This window comes from Melospiza georgiana, chromosome 29 (genome assembly GCF_028018845.1).
Source record: "Melospiza georgiana isolate bMelGeo1 chromosome 29, bMelGeo1.pri, whole genome shotgun sequence".
Lineage (NCBI taxonomy): Eukaryota > Metazoa > Chordata > Aves > Passeriformes > Passerellidae > Melospiza > Melospiza georgiana.
Window position 1 is genome coordinate 6,686,913 of NC_080458.1, and position 14,269 is coordinate 6,701,181.

General features: G+C 47.9%; 2 protein-coding genes across 2 annotated transcripts; both read left to right on the forward strand.

Moving 5' to 3' along the window:
• Positions 1-1,297: 1,297 nt before the first annotated feature.
• Positions 1,298-12,100, forward strand: SPATS2 (spermatogenesis associated serine rich 2; the record flags this gene model as incomplete). The annotated part of the gene is made up of 12 exons (XM_058042056.1): positions 1,298-1,331; positions 5,089-5,168; positions 6,799-6,880; positions 7,174-7,282; positions 7,643-7,692; positions 8,121-8,304; positions 8,550-8,630; positions 9,217-9,352; positions 10,054-10,112; positions 10,618-10,727; positions 11,218-11,320; positions 11,931-12,100. Coding segments are annotated over exons 2-12 (1,107 nt in total), but the record flags the coding sequence as incomplete, so codon positions are not given.
• A 63-nt stretch (positions 12,101-12,163) lies between these two features.
• On the forward strand, positions 12,164-13,755 carry LOC131094457 (sporozoite surface protein 2-like). Its single transcript, XM_058042060.1, has 2 exons — positions 12,164-12,220; positions 13,250-13,755. The coding sequence occupies exons 1-2, from the start codon at positions 12,197-12,199 to the stop codon at positions 13,643-13,645; spliced, it is 420 nt and encodes a 139-aa protein (XP_057898043.1). The 5' UTR covers positions 12,164-12,196; the 3' UTR covers positions 13,646-13,755.
• Positions 13,756-14,269: the final 514 nt, after the last annotated feature.

Here is a 14,269-nt window from a genome sequence, read left to right on the forward strand (position 1 = left end):
CCCGCGGGAGGCGCTGTCAGAGCGGGGGGAGGGGAGGGAGGGGGAGAGGGGGGACTGAAGGGGGGGGGCGGGTTGGGAAAATGGGGAATTAAATCTAAAAATGGGGAATTAAAACTTAAAAAATGGAGGGGTTTGGTCCCAAAAATGGGGGGGCTTTGGGTCCCAAAAATGGGGAATGGGACCCCAAAAATGGAGGGATTTGGGTCCTAAAATGGTGGGGGTTGGGGACCTAAAAATGGGGAATTAAACCTCAAATAATGTGGGGGGCTGGTCCCCAAAAATGGGTGGTTGAGTCCTAAAAATGGGGGGATTGGGACTGCAAAAATAGGGGGGTTTAGGACCTAAAACTAGAGGGAGAACTGAACCCTAAAAATGGGGAATGGGACCCTAAAAATGGAGAGGGAGGTGGGTTCGAAAAATGGGAATGGGACCCCAAAAATTGAGGGGTTGGGGACCTAAAAATGGGGAATTTGACCTCAAAAAAATGGGGAATTAAATCCTAAAAAATGGGAAGAATGGACTCCAATAATGGGGGGGTTGGGGACTTAAAAGTGGGGAATGAGACCCTAAAAAATTGAGAGTTTAGGTCCTAAAAATGTGGGGCTTTGGATCCCAAAAATGGGGAATTGGACCCTAAAAATGAGTGGCGTTGATCCAAAGACTGGGGGAATTGGACCCTAAAAATGGGGGCGTTATGGGGGAACTGGGGGACTCAGGGGGGGCTTGGGGGTTCTTAATGAGGCTGGGGGCGCATTGAGGGGGGTGTCACCAGTTCAACCCTCCCTATTTCCCCACGATCCCCCTCAGTTTTTGGGGTGTCGCCCGTGTTGGAGAGTCCCGAAATGTCGCCGCTCCTGACCGGGGATTCGAACCCTCGACCTGCCGATCTCCGCGCCGCGCGCGGTTTCGGCCGTTCCCGGAGCGCGCTCGGGCGTTTCCGCCGCTCTCGGCAGTTTCCGTCCACGTTCGGCACCCGCCGCTCCACCCATAAAGGGCGTGGTTTCGGAATAAAGCAATATGATTGGTTCACTGCGATGAATGGGCGGGCTTTTGGACAAAACCACTCTACCATTGGCTAGCGGCTCCCTCGCGCCCCCGCCCCTCCTCTCTCTGAATGGCGGCGGGAGGAGGGCGGGACAAACGAAGCTTTTCCGCGCTCTGATTGGTGAAAACACTGAGAGCGCCACGCTTTGATTGGCTAGCGGTTGAAATCCGAGCTCTGATTGGCTGCCGCGCTCTGAGGGCTCTGCCGGGCCGCGGCCCCCTCCCGGAACGTCGCGGGTGAGGTCGGGGGGGGGCGAGAGACCCCTGGAAACCCCCGGGAGCTCTCGGTGAGTTTGAGACACCCCGGGAGCCCCGGAGGGCGCGGGGGCAGCAGGGGGAGTCCGGCCGAGGGGGCGGAGGGGCCTCCGGAGGGGATGGGATGGGGCAGAACTGCGGGGTCTCGTGAGGGGGAGGGGGGGGGCTGAGAGGCCTGAGGGGATTTGGGGGGGCTAGGGAGGATTTGGGGGGGTCTGAGGGGTTTTGTGAGGGGATTTAGGGGTGCTGAGGGGGTTTGGAGGGGTCTGAGGGGTTTTGTGAAGGGATCTGGGGGTTTTTGTGAGGGGGTGAGTGGGTTCTGGGGGTCTGAAGGAGTTTTGTGAGGGTTTTGGGGGCGCTGAAAGAATTTATGAGGGGATTTGGGGGGTTCTGAGGGGTTTGGGGGGATCTAAGGATTTTGTGAGGTGATTTGGTGGCGCTGAGGGGATTTGGAGGTGCTGAGGAGATTTGGAGGGGTGTGAATGCGTTTTGTGAGGGCATCTGGGGCGCTGAGGGCATTTGTGAGGAGATTTAGGGGTCTTAAGGATTTTGTGAAGGGATTTGAGGGTTTTGTGAGGGGTTGAGAGCCAGTTCAGGCGTTTTGTGAGGGAATTTGGGGGGGTCCTGGTGAGGATTTAGGGGGATCTGAGGAGTTTTGTGAGGGGATTTGGGTGCGCTGAGGGGTTTTGTGAGGAGATTTAGGGGATCTGAGTTGTTCTGTTAGGGGATTTTGGAGGTTTTTGAGGGATTGAGGCCAGTTCAGGAGTTTTTTGAGGGGATTTGGGGGTGCTGAGGAGTTTTATGAGCGGATTTGAGGGGTTTGTGAGGGGGTTTTGGGGGATCTGAGGGGATTTGTGAGGGGATTGGGGAGCTGAGGGGATTTGGGGGGTCCTGGTGAGGATTTAGGGGGATCTGAGGGGTTTTGTGAGGAGATTCAGAAGCACTGAGGAGATTTGGGGGTGCTGAGAGGATTTGAGGGGTCTGAGGAGTTTTGTGAGGGATTCGGGGGTGCTGAGAGGATTTGGGGGTTCTGAAGGAGTTTTGTGAGGGGATTTGGGTGCACTGAGGGCATTTGTGAGGCAATTTAGGGGGTCTGAGTTGTTCTGTGAGGGGATTTGAGGGTTTTTTGAGGATTGAGGGCCAGTTTGGGAGTTTTTTGAGGGGATTTCGGGGTGCTGAGGAGTCTTGTGAGGGAATTTGAGGGGTTTGTGAGGGGGTGAGGGGGAGTTTAGGGGGTTTTGGGGGATCTGAGGGGTTTTATGAGAGGATTTGGGAGAGCTGAGGGCATTTGGGGGTCCTGGTGAGGATTTAGGGGGATCTGAGTGGTTTTGTGAGGAGATTCAGAGGCGCTAAGGGGATTTGGAGCTGCTGAGAGGATTTGGGGAGTCTGAGGAGTTTTGTGAGGAGATTCGGAGGCGCTGTGGGGATTTGTGAGGGGATTTGGGGGCGCTGAAGGAGTTTTTTGAGGGGATTTGGGGGCGCTGAGAGGATTTGGGGGAGTCTGAGGAGTTTTGTGAGGGGATTTGGTCACACTGAGGGGATTTATGAGGGCATTTGTGGGTTCTGAAGGAGTTTTGTGAGGGGAGTTGAGGATCTGAGGGGTTTTGTGAGGGGATTTGTGGATCTGAGGGGTTTTGTGAGGGGATTTGCGGGTGCTGGAGATTTTGAGGAGTTTTGTGAGGGGATTTGGAGGTGCTGAGAGGATTTGGGGGCGCTGAGGAGTTTTGTGAGGGGATCTGAAGGGTTTTGTGAGGGAGTGAGGGCCAGTTCAGGAGTTTTGTGAGAGAATTTGGGGGGGTCTGAGGGGATTTCTGAGGGGATTTTGGAGGTTTTTGAGGGGTCTGAGGGGATTTAGGGGGCCATGATGAGGATTTAGGGGGTTCTGAGGGGATTTCTGAGGGGATTTTGGAGGTTTTTGAGGAGTCTGAGGGGATTTGGGGGGCCCTGATAAGGATTTAGGGGGTCTGAGTTGTTCTGTGAGGGGTTCTGAGGGGTTTTTTTGTGCATTTGAGGACTTTTAGGGATCTTTGGGGTCTCTGTGGGGTTTTTGGGGCTCTTTTTGTGGGGTCTGAGGCATTTTAGGGGTTTCTGAGGGTTTTTTTGGGTCTTTTTGTGGGGAATATTTAAAAATATTCCCAAACCCCCCCCTGGAACATCCCTTAAATAAAGAAATATCCTAAAAAACCTCAAAAATATCCCCAAAATAAATCAATATCCTAAAAATACCATGAAATATCCCAAAAAAAAACCCTGAAAAATCCCCCAAAACCCCTGAAATATCCCTAAAATAAAGAATATCCCTAAAAACCCCTGGAATATCCCCAAAATAATTCAATAATTAAATAATGGGAATAAGGGATCCCAAATCCAATGAAAAAATGGGAAAATAAAAGGAATTATTGGAAAAAAGGGGAAAATCCCCCAAATTCTGATGGGGGCAGGGAAAAAAAAGGGAATTTTTCCATTAGAAAAATGGGAATAAAAGGGAATTTTGAGCTGAGGATGGAATTAAATTGGGAATTCTTTAATTGGAGTTGATGAATAATTCATGGAATTCACCTGGAAAAGGTCAAAAATTCCCTGGGAATTTCAAGCTGGAAAAAAAAAATGGAAAAAGGGAGGGGAATATCAGGGTTTTATTAAAATATATTCTTTTTTTTTTTTATATTTCTCTATTTTAGGGACATTCCAGGACTTTTTGGGGTTATTTCAGGGTTTTTTTTGGATACTGATTTATTTTGGGATATTTCCAAGGTTTTTTTTAATTTTTTTTGTGGATATTCATAAGATTTTTCCTTCTTTGGCGTCCAAAAAATTCCATTTTTGGGTAAAAAAAGGGAAAAATCCCCAATTAACAAATCCTAATTAATCCCAGCTCTCTGTTAATTATTCCTGATTTTCCCAACCTCCCAAATCCTCAATTTTTAGGGAATATTTTGGGGTGTTTCCTATCATAAAATGGAATTTTTTTTCCCCTTCCAGCTTCATCCCAGGAGGACAATTCACTGCTTAAATCCCTTAATTAATTAATTCTAATTAATCCTAATTAACCCTGCATCTCTGCTAATTCATCCTGCCTCCCAAATCTCCCAATTTTTTTGGGAATTTTCCAACATTTTTCCATAAAAAAAAGGAAAATTCCCAAATTTTTTCCCTGTTCCATTCTTAATTAATTAATAAATTAATCCTAATTAATCTTGGCTTTTCCTGGTTAAAAACTTTTGGGAATGTCCCAGTTTTCTATTAAAAAAGGGAAGTTTTTAAAATTTTCTTTGTTTCCTTTCTTTGTTTGGTTTTCCAGGGGAATTTTCCTTTGGAATGGGGAAAAAATGGGAAAAAATTAGGAAAAAAAGGGAAAAATGTGGAAAATATGGAGAATAAAATGGGGAAAATTGGGAAAAATGGGAATAAAAATGGAAAAAATGGGGAAAAATTGGGATTAAATTGGGATAAATTTATGCATTAACTTTTAATTCCAGGTTATTTTTAATTCCTTTATTTTAAAATTCCAGGTTTTTATCTTTTAATTCCGGAGATTTTAAAAATCTTTTCTTTTTAATTCCAGGATTTTTTACCCTTTAATTCCATTTTTTTTACCTTTTAATTCAATTTTTTTATCTTTTAATTCCGTTTTTTATTTTTTAATTCCATTTTTTATCATTCCAATTTTTATCCTTTTAAATCCCATTAATTTTCATTTTCACTCCTTCATTCCCTCCCCATTTTTTTATTCTTTTCCCCCCTCCTAAAATTCATTTTTTATTCATTTATTTCCATTTTTTTTCTTAGGAAATCTCCCCCAAAATCCCAAATTTCTGCTCCAAACTTCTGGAATTGCAGCCAAAGATGTCCAAGAAGCAGCAGCTCAAGGTAGGAGATAAAAAAAACCCCCAAAATTTGGGAATTTCAGCCCAAAAATCCCAAAAGTTGGAGATGGAAGGGGGAAATGAAGGAAAAAAGGGAAGGAAAAATGGGGGAAAAAAGGAGAAAATATTGGGGAAAATATTGAGGAAAAAAGGGATAAAAAAGGGGGAAAATTGGGGAAAAAAGGGGGAAAAATTGGGATAAAAAGGGGATAAAATGGGGAAAAATTAAAGAAAAAATGGAAAATAAAGTGGGAAAGGGGAAATTTGGGGTTTTGGGGGATTTTCTTGGGATTTTGTGGGGAAATTTAGGGAAAAATGCTGGGAAATGGAGGAAGAAAAAGGAAAAGTTTGGGGGTTTTGGGATCTGAGGTTTAATGGAAATTTCCCTGGAATTCCAGAGGTTTTTGGGATCAAAAGCCCAAAATTCCCTTTCAAAGTCCCGAAAAAGGAAATTAAATGCAAAAAAAAAACCCCAAAAATTCCCATTTTGTACCCCACAATTCTCAGGGAATTTTTCCATTTGTTTCCCCCCATTTTTTCCCAGGCATTTTCCCATATTTTTCCTATTTTATTCTCATTTTTCCCCATTTTTTCCCTCCCCCCCCCCCCCCCCATTATTTCCTAATTTATTCCAAATTTTCCCCATTTTTTGCTATTTTATTCCCATTTCCCTCCCATTTTTCCTAATTTTATTCCTATTTTTCCCAGGTTTTTTCTGGGAATTTTTTCCCATTTTTTCCCATTTTATTCCCATTTTTCCCCTTCTCTTCCCCAATTTCCCCCCTATTTTCCCCAGTGTTTTTCCCATTTTATTCCCATTTTATTCTCATTTTTTCCCTTCTTTTCCCCAATTTTCTCCCCATTTTTTTCCTATTTTATTCCTATTTTATTCCCATTTTTTCCCATTCTATTCCCATTTTTTCCCATTTTTCCCCCCATTTTCCCCCAGTTTTTTTCCCATTTTATTCCCATTTTTTTTCCCATTTTTCCCCATTTTTCCCACTTTTCCTGGCCCTGAGGATTTCCCTGCAGTGCCAATTCCAGAGGGGGAAGGGCCTCGTTTGTCTTTATTTGCCTTTAATTAATTATTGAGAGGCAATTCCAGCCCTGGCCCCGGGGATTTGCATTTTCTCATCCAGATGGAACCTGAGGATGATCCCAAAAAAAAAAAAAAGGGATTTTTGGGGGGAAAATAGGGGGAAAATTGAGGATTTTGGGGAAAATATTGGGGATTTGGGGGAGGAAAAAAGGGATTTCTGGGAATTGGGTTCAGCATTCCCAGGGAGTTTGGGGATTGGATTTTGGGAATTTGGATTTCTGGGAATTGGCCCAGCATTGCCAGGATTTGGGAATTTGGGGATTTGGGATTTTTGGGAATTGGGCCCAGCATTCCCAGGGAATTTGGGGATTTGGGATTTCTGGGAATTGGGCCCAGCACTGCCAGGATTTGGGAATTTGGGGATTTGGGATTTCTGGGAATTAATTGTGCCCAGCAGTGCCAGGATTTGGGAATTTGGGATTTGGGATTTCTGGGAATTAATTGTGCCCAGCAGTGCCAGGATTTGGGAATTTGGGATTTGGGATTTCTGGGAATTAATTGTGCCCAGCAGTGCCAGCATTTGGATTTCCCCACAGATCCCTCGGGGTTCGTGTTCGACTCTTGCTCCGGGGCCGTGCGGGCGCAGGGCGGCGCCTCCGAGAACATGAGGGAGAAGGTGCCACATCCCAACATTCCCAATAATTCCAACATTCCCAATAATTCCCAACATTCCCAACAATTCCCAGGCATTTTCCATGTTTTTTCCCTGATTTTCTCCCTGATTTCCCCCGGTTTTCCCTGATTTTCTCCTGTTTTTCCCCCATTTATCCCCTGATTTTCCCCCTGTTTTTTCCCCGATTTTCCCCATATTTTCTCCCCTGATTTCCCCCCATTTTCCCCACGAATTCTCCCCCATTTTCCATGGATTTTTCCATGACTTTCCCACATTTTTCCCTGTTTTTCCCCCAGGTGCAGGCGGTGCGGGCGGTGGTTCCCAACCGCAGCAACACCGAGATCGTGCTGGTGCTGCAGCACTTCGACAACGCCGTGGACAGGGCAGTGCAGGCCTTCATGGAGGGTGAGAATTCCCAAAAATCCCTGGAATTTCTGAAAATCTGGGAATTCTGGGGCTGGGGGCTGAAATTCTGGGCTTTGGGGCTGAAATTCTGCAGTTTTGGGGCTGAAATTCTGCAGTTTTGGGGGTTGGAAAAGGGATTTTGAGGGGGATTTGAGAGGAGATTTTTGAGGGATTTGGGAGGGGATTTTTGGGATCAAACCATTCAGGTCCTCATGGAGGGTCAGAATTCCCAAAAAATCCTGGAATTCCCAAAAACCTGGGAATTCTGAGAGTGAAATCTGAGGTTTGGGCAGGGAATGTTTGGGAATTTTTCTTTTTTTTCCCTCCCTCATTCCCAATTTTTTCCCATTTTTTTCCCAGGCAATGCCAGTGAGGTGCTCAAGGAATGGACGGTGACCGGGAAGAAAAAGGTAAATCCCAAAAATTCCCAAAAAAATCCCAAAAATTCCCAAAAAAATCCCTCCCAAAAAACGCCAAAATCCCCCAAAAACCCCAAAAAATCCCCAATTTTTTTTAAATCCCTAATTTCTTCCCCCCATTTTTTCACTATTTTTTCCTGATTAAAATATGGATTTTTTCCCCATTTAAATTATGGCTTTTCTCCAAGTTTTCCCCAATTTTTCATCCATTTTTTTTCCAATGAAAACCCAAATTTTCCCCCATTTTCCCCCAAATTTTCCCCAAATTTCCCCCCAAATTTCCCTCATTTCCCCCCCCAATTTTCCCCCCAATTTTTTATGATTTTTCCACACTTTTTTCCTTATTCAAATATGGATTTTCCCCCCATTTTCCCCAATTAAAACCTGAATTTTCCCCAAATTTTCTCCATTTTTTCCAGAACAAGAAGAAAAAACCCAAAGCCAAAGCCCAGCCCGGCCCCTCCCCCACAGCCCCCGGGCAGGAGGAAAAGTTGGAAAATTGGGAAAAATTGGAAAAATTGGAAAAAAATTTGGGAATTTCCATCAATGGTTTCCATGGCAACCGCTCCCCATCCCTGGAGTCGCTCCCTGAGCCCGGGGCAGGTCAGGAAATTGGGGAAATTTGGGAATTTTGGGGGAAATTTGGGAATTTTGGGGGAATTTGAGTGAAAATTGAGGAATTTTGGGCACATTTAGGGGGAAATCTGAGGGAAAATTTGGGAATTTTGGGGAAAAGTTTGGGATTATTTGGGGGGGAAATCTGGGAATTTTGGAGGGGAAATCTGGAATTTTGGGAGGGAAATTTGGGGTTTTGGGGAGGGATTTTGATGGAATTTTGCCTTTCCCAGCCCTGGGCAATGGAATCCCAAATTCTCCTGCCCCGACCCCGACCCGGAGCAGCCCCGGATCCCCCGGGGGGAGAAAACTGGGTGAGAAAATGGGGAAAAAATGGGAAAAAATGGGAATTATGGAGGGGAAAATGGGGAAAAATCAGGAAAAAGAAGTGGGGAACTCTGGAATTTCAAGGAAAAATTGGGAAAAAGTCAGGAAAAAATGGGAGAAAATCAGAAAAAAGGGGGAAAGTCAGGAAAAAAAGCCCCAGTAAAAATTGTGAAAATCAGGAGAAAATTGGGGAAAAATCAGGAAAAAATTGGAAAATAGTGAGAACATTGGGAAAAATGGGGAAAATCAGAAAAAATCAGGGAAAAATTGGGAAAAATGGTGGTAAAAAATCAGGGGAAAAATCGGGGGGAAATAAGAAAAAAATCAGGAATAAATTGGGAAAAATCAGGGGAAAATTGGAAAAAATGGGGGGGAAATCAGGAAAAAATGGGGGGAAAATCAGGAAAAAATCAGAAAAAAATCAGGAAAAAATTGGGAAAAATCAATAAAAAATGGGGGAAAATCAGGAAAAACTAGGGGAAGGCCGAGGGGCCCTCAGGAATGTTTCCAATCCCATTTTTCCCATTTTTTCCCCATTTTTTCCCATTTTTCCCCATTTCCCATCCCCTGCAGGGCCCAGCCTGGAGCGCTCGCTGAAGGACCTGCAGCGCTGCTCCGTGGCCCTGGCGCGGTTCAGGGCCCTGCTGAGGGACGAGGTGGAGAATTCCCTGCGCAGGGTGAAGGGAGCCTTCGGGGAGATCCAGAGCTGGTCAGGAAAAATGGGGCAAAAATGGGGAAAATCCGTGAAAAAATGGGGATTCTAGGGAAAAAAATGGGGGAAAAATGGGAATTCTGAGGGTTCGGGATGGGCTGGGGTGGAGAATTCCCTGCACAGGGTGAAGGGAGCCTTCGGGGAGATCCAGAGCTGGTCAGGACATCTGGGAATTCTGGGGAGGTTGGGATGTGGGAGGTTGGGAATTCAGAACGCAGGAATTTGGGATGGGCTGGGAGTGGGAATTCCAAGGCTTTGGGATGGAGAGGTGCCTGTGCAGGGAATTCTGGAAAAAAATCCCAAAATTCGGGAATTCCGGGAGGTTTGGGATGGGCTGGAACCACCTGGCTTGGGGGGAGGACAGGAAAAGGGATTTTGGTGGGATTTTTGGGGGACTTTTGTGGGGATTTTTGGGGAATTTTTGAGGAATTTTGGGGGGATTTTTGTGGGATTTGAGCAGCGATTCCTCCTCCTGCTCCTCCCAGCCCCAATTCCCGATTTTCCCGCGGCTCCGGCGCCTCCTGGTGGCGAATCCCGGAATTCCTGCCGAGCTTTCCCTTCCCTTCCCACTTTTCCCCCATTTTCCCCTGATTTTCCCCACTTGCCCCCCATTTTTCCCTGTTTTTTCCCACTTTCCCCCCATTTTTCCCAATTTTTCCCCATTTTTTCCTACTTTTCCCCTGTTTTTCCCCCTCCAGCCTCATGGACCGGGAGGTGGCTCTGCTGGCCGAGATGGACAAAGTCAAGGCAGAAGCAAGTGAGGAGAATTCCCAAAATTCCCAAATTTATTCCCATTTCAGTGGCCCTGAGGCAGTGCAGGGCTGGAATTCCAAATTCCAGGTGTTTTATCCCAAATTCCCAGCTTTTATCCCAAATTCCCAGTTTTTATCCCAGTTTTTCCCCATTTCTCCCAGTGGATCTCCTGTCCCTGCAGCAGCACCGGGTTGGGATTCCCAATGTTTTATCCCAAATTCCTGATGTTTTATCCCCAATTCCAGGTGTTTAATCCCAAATTCCCAGTTTTTATCCCAAATTCCCAGTTTTTATCCCAATTTTTCCCTATTTCTCCCAGTGGATCTCCTGTCCCTGTGGCAGCGCCGGGCTAGGACTCCTGGTGTTCTATCCCAAATTCCAATGTTTTATCCCAAATTTCCGATGTTTTATCCCAAATTTCCGGGGTTTTTTCCCCAATTCCCAATGTTTTATCCCTGAATTCCCAGTTTTTATTCCCAATTCCCAATATTTTCCCCCATTTCCCCCAGTGGAGCTGCTGTCCCTGCGGCAGCGCCGGGCCGAGGCGCTGCGGGAGCTGACGGAGGCGGCCCCGGGGATGTCGGAGGAGCAGCTGCAGGAGCTGAGGGCTGACATCAAGGTGAGCCCGCAATTCCAGCCCTAATCCCATAAAAATTCCATCCCCAATCCCGTGGGAATTCCTGCTCCAATCCCATTGCAATTCCTGACCCAAATCCCATAAAAATCCCCACCCCAATCCTGTGGGAATTCAGTCTAAATCCCACGGGAATTCTCACTCTGTCCTGTGGGGATTCCTGCCCCAGTCCCATGGGAATTCCCATTGTTCCCCGTTCCCATGGAATTCCCGTTGTTCCCCGTTCCCATGGAATTCCCGTTTTCCCCGTTCCCATGGAATTCCTGTTGTTCCCCTGCCCCATTCCCATGGAATTCCCATTGTTCCCATTCCCATGGAATTCCCATTGTTCCCCATTCCCATGGAATTCCCGTTGTTCCCCGTTCCCATGGAATTCCCGTTTTCCCCGTTCCCATGGAATTCCTGTTGTTCCCCTGCCCCATTCCCATGGAATTCCCGTTGTTCCCGTTCCCATGGAATTCCCATTGTTCCCCAGCACTTTGTGAGCGAGCGCAAGTTCGATGAGGAGCTGGGCCGGGCCGGGCGCTTCGGCTGCGACCTGGAGGCCCTGAGGGGCAGCATCGGCGCCTTCGGGCAAGGTGGGTCTGCAGTCCCAGAACAGCTGGGGATTCCCAAAAACCCCATGGGAAAAACCCTGGCAATGTCCCCGGCCTTCGGGCAAGGTGGGGTTGCAATCCCAAAAAATCCCATGGAAAATCCTGCAAAAATCCCATGGAAAATCCTGCTAAAATCCCATGGAAAATCCTGCAAAAATCCCATGGAAAATCCTGCTAAAATCCCATGGAAAATCCTACAAAAATCCTGGGAAAACCCCTTGGGAATTTCTCCTGGTGCAGCCAGGGCAGGTCTGGGGTCTCCCACTTGGAGCCCGGCCCCATTCCCAGTGCTCCCAGTGCCATAAATCCCATTCCCAGTGCTCCCAGTGCCATAAATCCCATTCCCAGTGTTCCCAGTGCTCCCATTAACCCCATTCCCAGTGTTCCCAGTGCCATTAACCCCATTCCCATTCCCACTGATCCCAGTCCCCGTTAATCCCATTCCCAGTGTTCCCAGTCCCATTCCCAATGCCATTCCCAGTGCTCCCAGTCCCATTAATCCCAGTCCCATTCCCAGTGTTCCCAGTCCCATTCCCAGTGTTCCCTGTCCCACTCCCAGTGTTCCCAGTATTCCCAGTCCCTCTCTCTGCAGTTTCCCACCCCAGGCCCAGCTATTCCAGCCGCTCCCGCTGCAGCTCCAGCCCCGGATCCACAGCGGGATCAGCAGCAATGGGATCAGCAATGGGATCAACAATGGGATCAACAGTGGGATCAACAACAATGGGATCAGCAATGGGATCAGCAATGGGATCAGCAACAATGGGATCAACAACAATGGGATCAGCCCCGGGATCCCCCCCGGGATTCCCAACGGGATCAGGATCAGCCCCAGGATCCCCCCAGGGCGGTGCCGCCCCAATGGAGCCACCCTCGAGCCCACAGGTGGGGATGGGACTGTGGGATTTGGGACTGGGATTGGGATTTGGGATTTGGGATGGGGTTTGGGATTTGGGATTGGGATTGGGATCTGGGATTTTTGATGGGGATCAGGAATGGGGGCAATGGGATCAGGATTGGGGTTGGGATCAGAGTTCAGAGGCACCCCCGAGCCCACAGGTGGGGCTGGGACTGCGGGGTGGGAGCTGGGATTGGGATTTGGGATCTGGGATCAGGATGGGATTTGGGATCGGGATTTGGGATCGAGGATCAGGATGGGATTTGGGATTGGGATCGAGGATCAGGATGGGATTTGGCATTGGGATTTGGGATCGAGGATCAGGATGGGATTTGGGATCAGGATTTGGGATCGAGGATCAGGATGGGATTTGGGATCGGGATTTGGGATCGAGGATCAGGATGGGATTTTGGATCTGGGATTTGGGATCATGATGGAGCTTGGGATCAGGATCAGGATGGGATTTGGGATCGGGATTTGGGATTGGGATCAGCATCAGATTTGGGATGGGGATGGGATTTGGGATCTGGGATGGGATTTGGAACAGGATCAGGATTGGGATCAGGATCAGGATGGGATTTGGGATAGGGATGGAGTTTGGGATTGGGAGTTGTGGGATTTGGATCAGGATGGGGATTGGGAAGAATGGGATCAGGATTGGGGTCAGGATCAGGATTGAGAGGAGGATCAGGACAGGGATCAGGATTGGGTTTGGGGTCAGGATCAGGTTTGGGATCAGGACTGGAGGCACTGGCACTGGGATTTGGGATCCAGCTTCTCCCCCCTTTTCTCTCCCACCCTTCCCAGATTTGGGAAATCAGGGTTTTCTCTGGGACTGGGATTTGGGATTTCAGCCCTTGGGCATTTCCCAGCGTTTGGGATCATTCCCAGGATTTGGGATCATTCCCAGGGTTTGGGATTTGGGCATTTCCAGGGTTTGGGATTTGGGATCATTCCCAGGGTTTGGGATCATTTCCAGGGTTTGGGGTTTGGGATCATTTCCCCTTTTCCCGCAGCCGCCCCAGCGGAGCCGGAACCCCCCGGGAGCAGCCGGAGCCCGCCCGGAGCCCCAGCGCCCCCCGGGGACCCCCAAAAACCCCAAAACCCCCAAATCCCCCGAGAACCCCAAATCTCCTGAGTACCCCAAAAATCCCAAAACCCCCAAATCCCCCGAGAACCCCAAATCCCCCAAAAACCCCAAAAACCCAGAGAACCCCAAAACCCCTGACAAGCCCAAAAACCCCAAAAACCCAGAGAATCCCAAACCCCCAGAGGACCCCAAAAACCCCGAAAATCCCAAATGCCCCAAACCCCCAGGGGACCCCAAAAACCCCGAAAACCCCAAATGCCCCAAAGCCGCCCGGAGCCGCCCGGGGCCCCACAGGAGCCGCCCTGAGGGGGCCAATGCCTGAAAAACCCCAAAATTGGGGATGGGGATTTGGGGTCCCATCCTGGGAACGTTTACAGATCCCACTGTGCCATTCCCCTTTTTTTTCCCCTTTTTTTCCCTTTTTTTTTTCCCATTTTTTCCCCATTTTCCCCCTCTTTTCCCCCCCCTTTTTTCCCTTTTTCCCACTGGGATTTTTGGGGTTTCCTTTTGTCCCAATCCCAAAATTTTTCCCCCCAAAAAATTCCCAAAATCCCAACCCCGACCTCGCGCTGGCAGCGAATGGGGGAAAATTTGGGATTTTGGGGGGGGAAATTTGGGATTTTGGGGGGGAAATTTGGGATTTTGTGGGGAAAAATTTGGGATTTTGGGGGGAGAAATTTGAGATTTTGGGGGGAAAAACTTGGGATTTTGGGGTCTCCCAACACCTGGGATGTCCCTCTGGAATTTGGGATGTTCCCTGTAGGATTTGGGGGGGTCCCTGCATTCCTGACCCCCGAAATTTGGGAATTTTCCCATTGGAATTTGGGATTTTCCCCCCCAATATTTGGGATTTTTCCCTTTGGGAATTTCAGATTTCCCTCTGGAATTTCCCTTTGGAATTTGGGATTTCTCCCTTTGGAATTTGGGATTTTTTTGGGATTTCCCT

Excerpts from the sequence above, each read along its gene's own strand:
- LOC131094457 (XM_058042060.1), top strand. The coding sequence starts at position 12,197 with ATGGAGCCACCCTCGAGCCCACAG. Across the intron at positions 12,221-13,249 it reads AGCCACCCTCGAGCCCACAG|CCGCCCCAGCGGAGCCGGAA; the intron begins GTGGGGATGGGA and ends CTTTTCCCGCAG.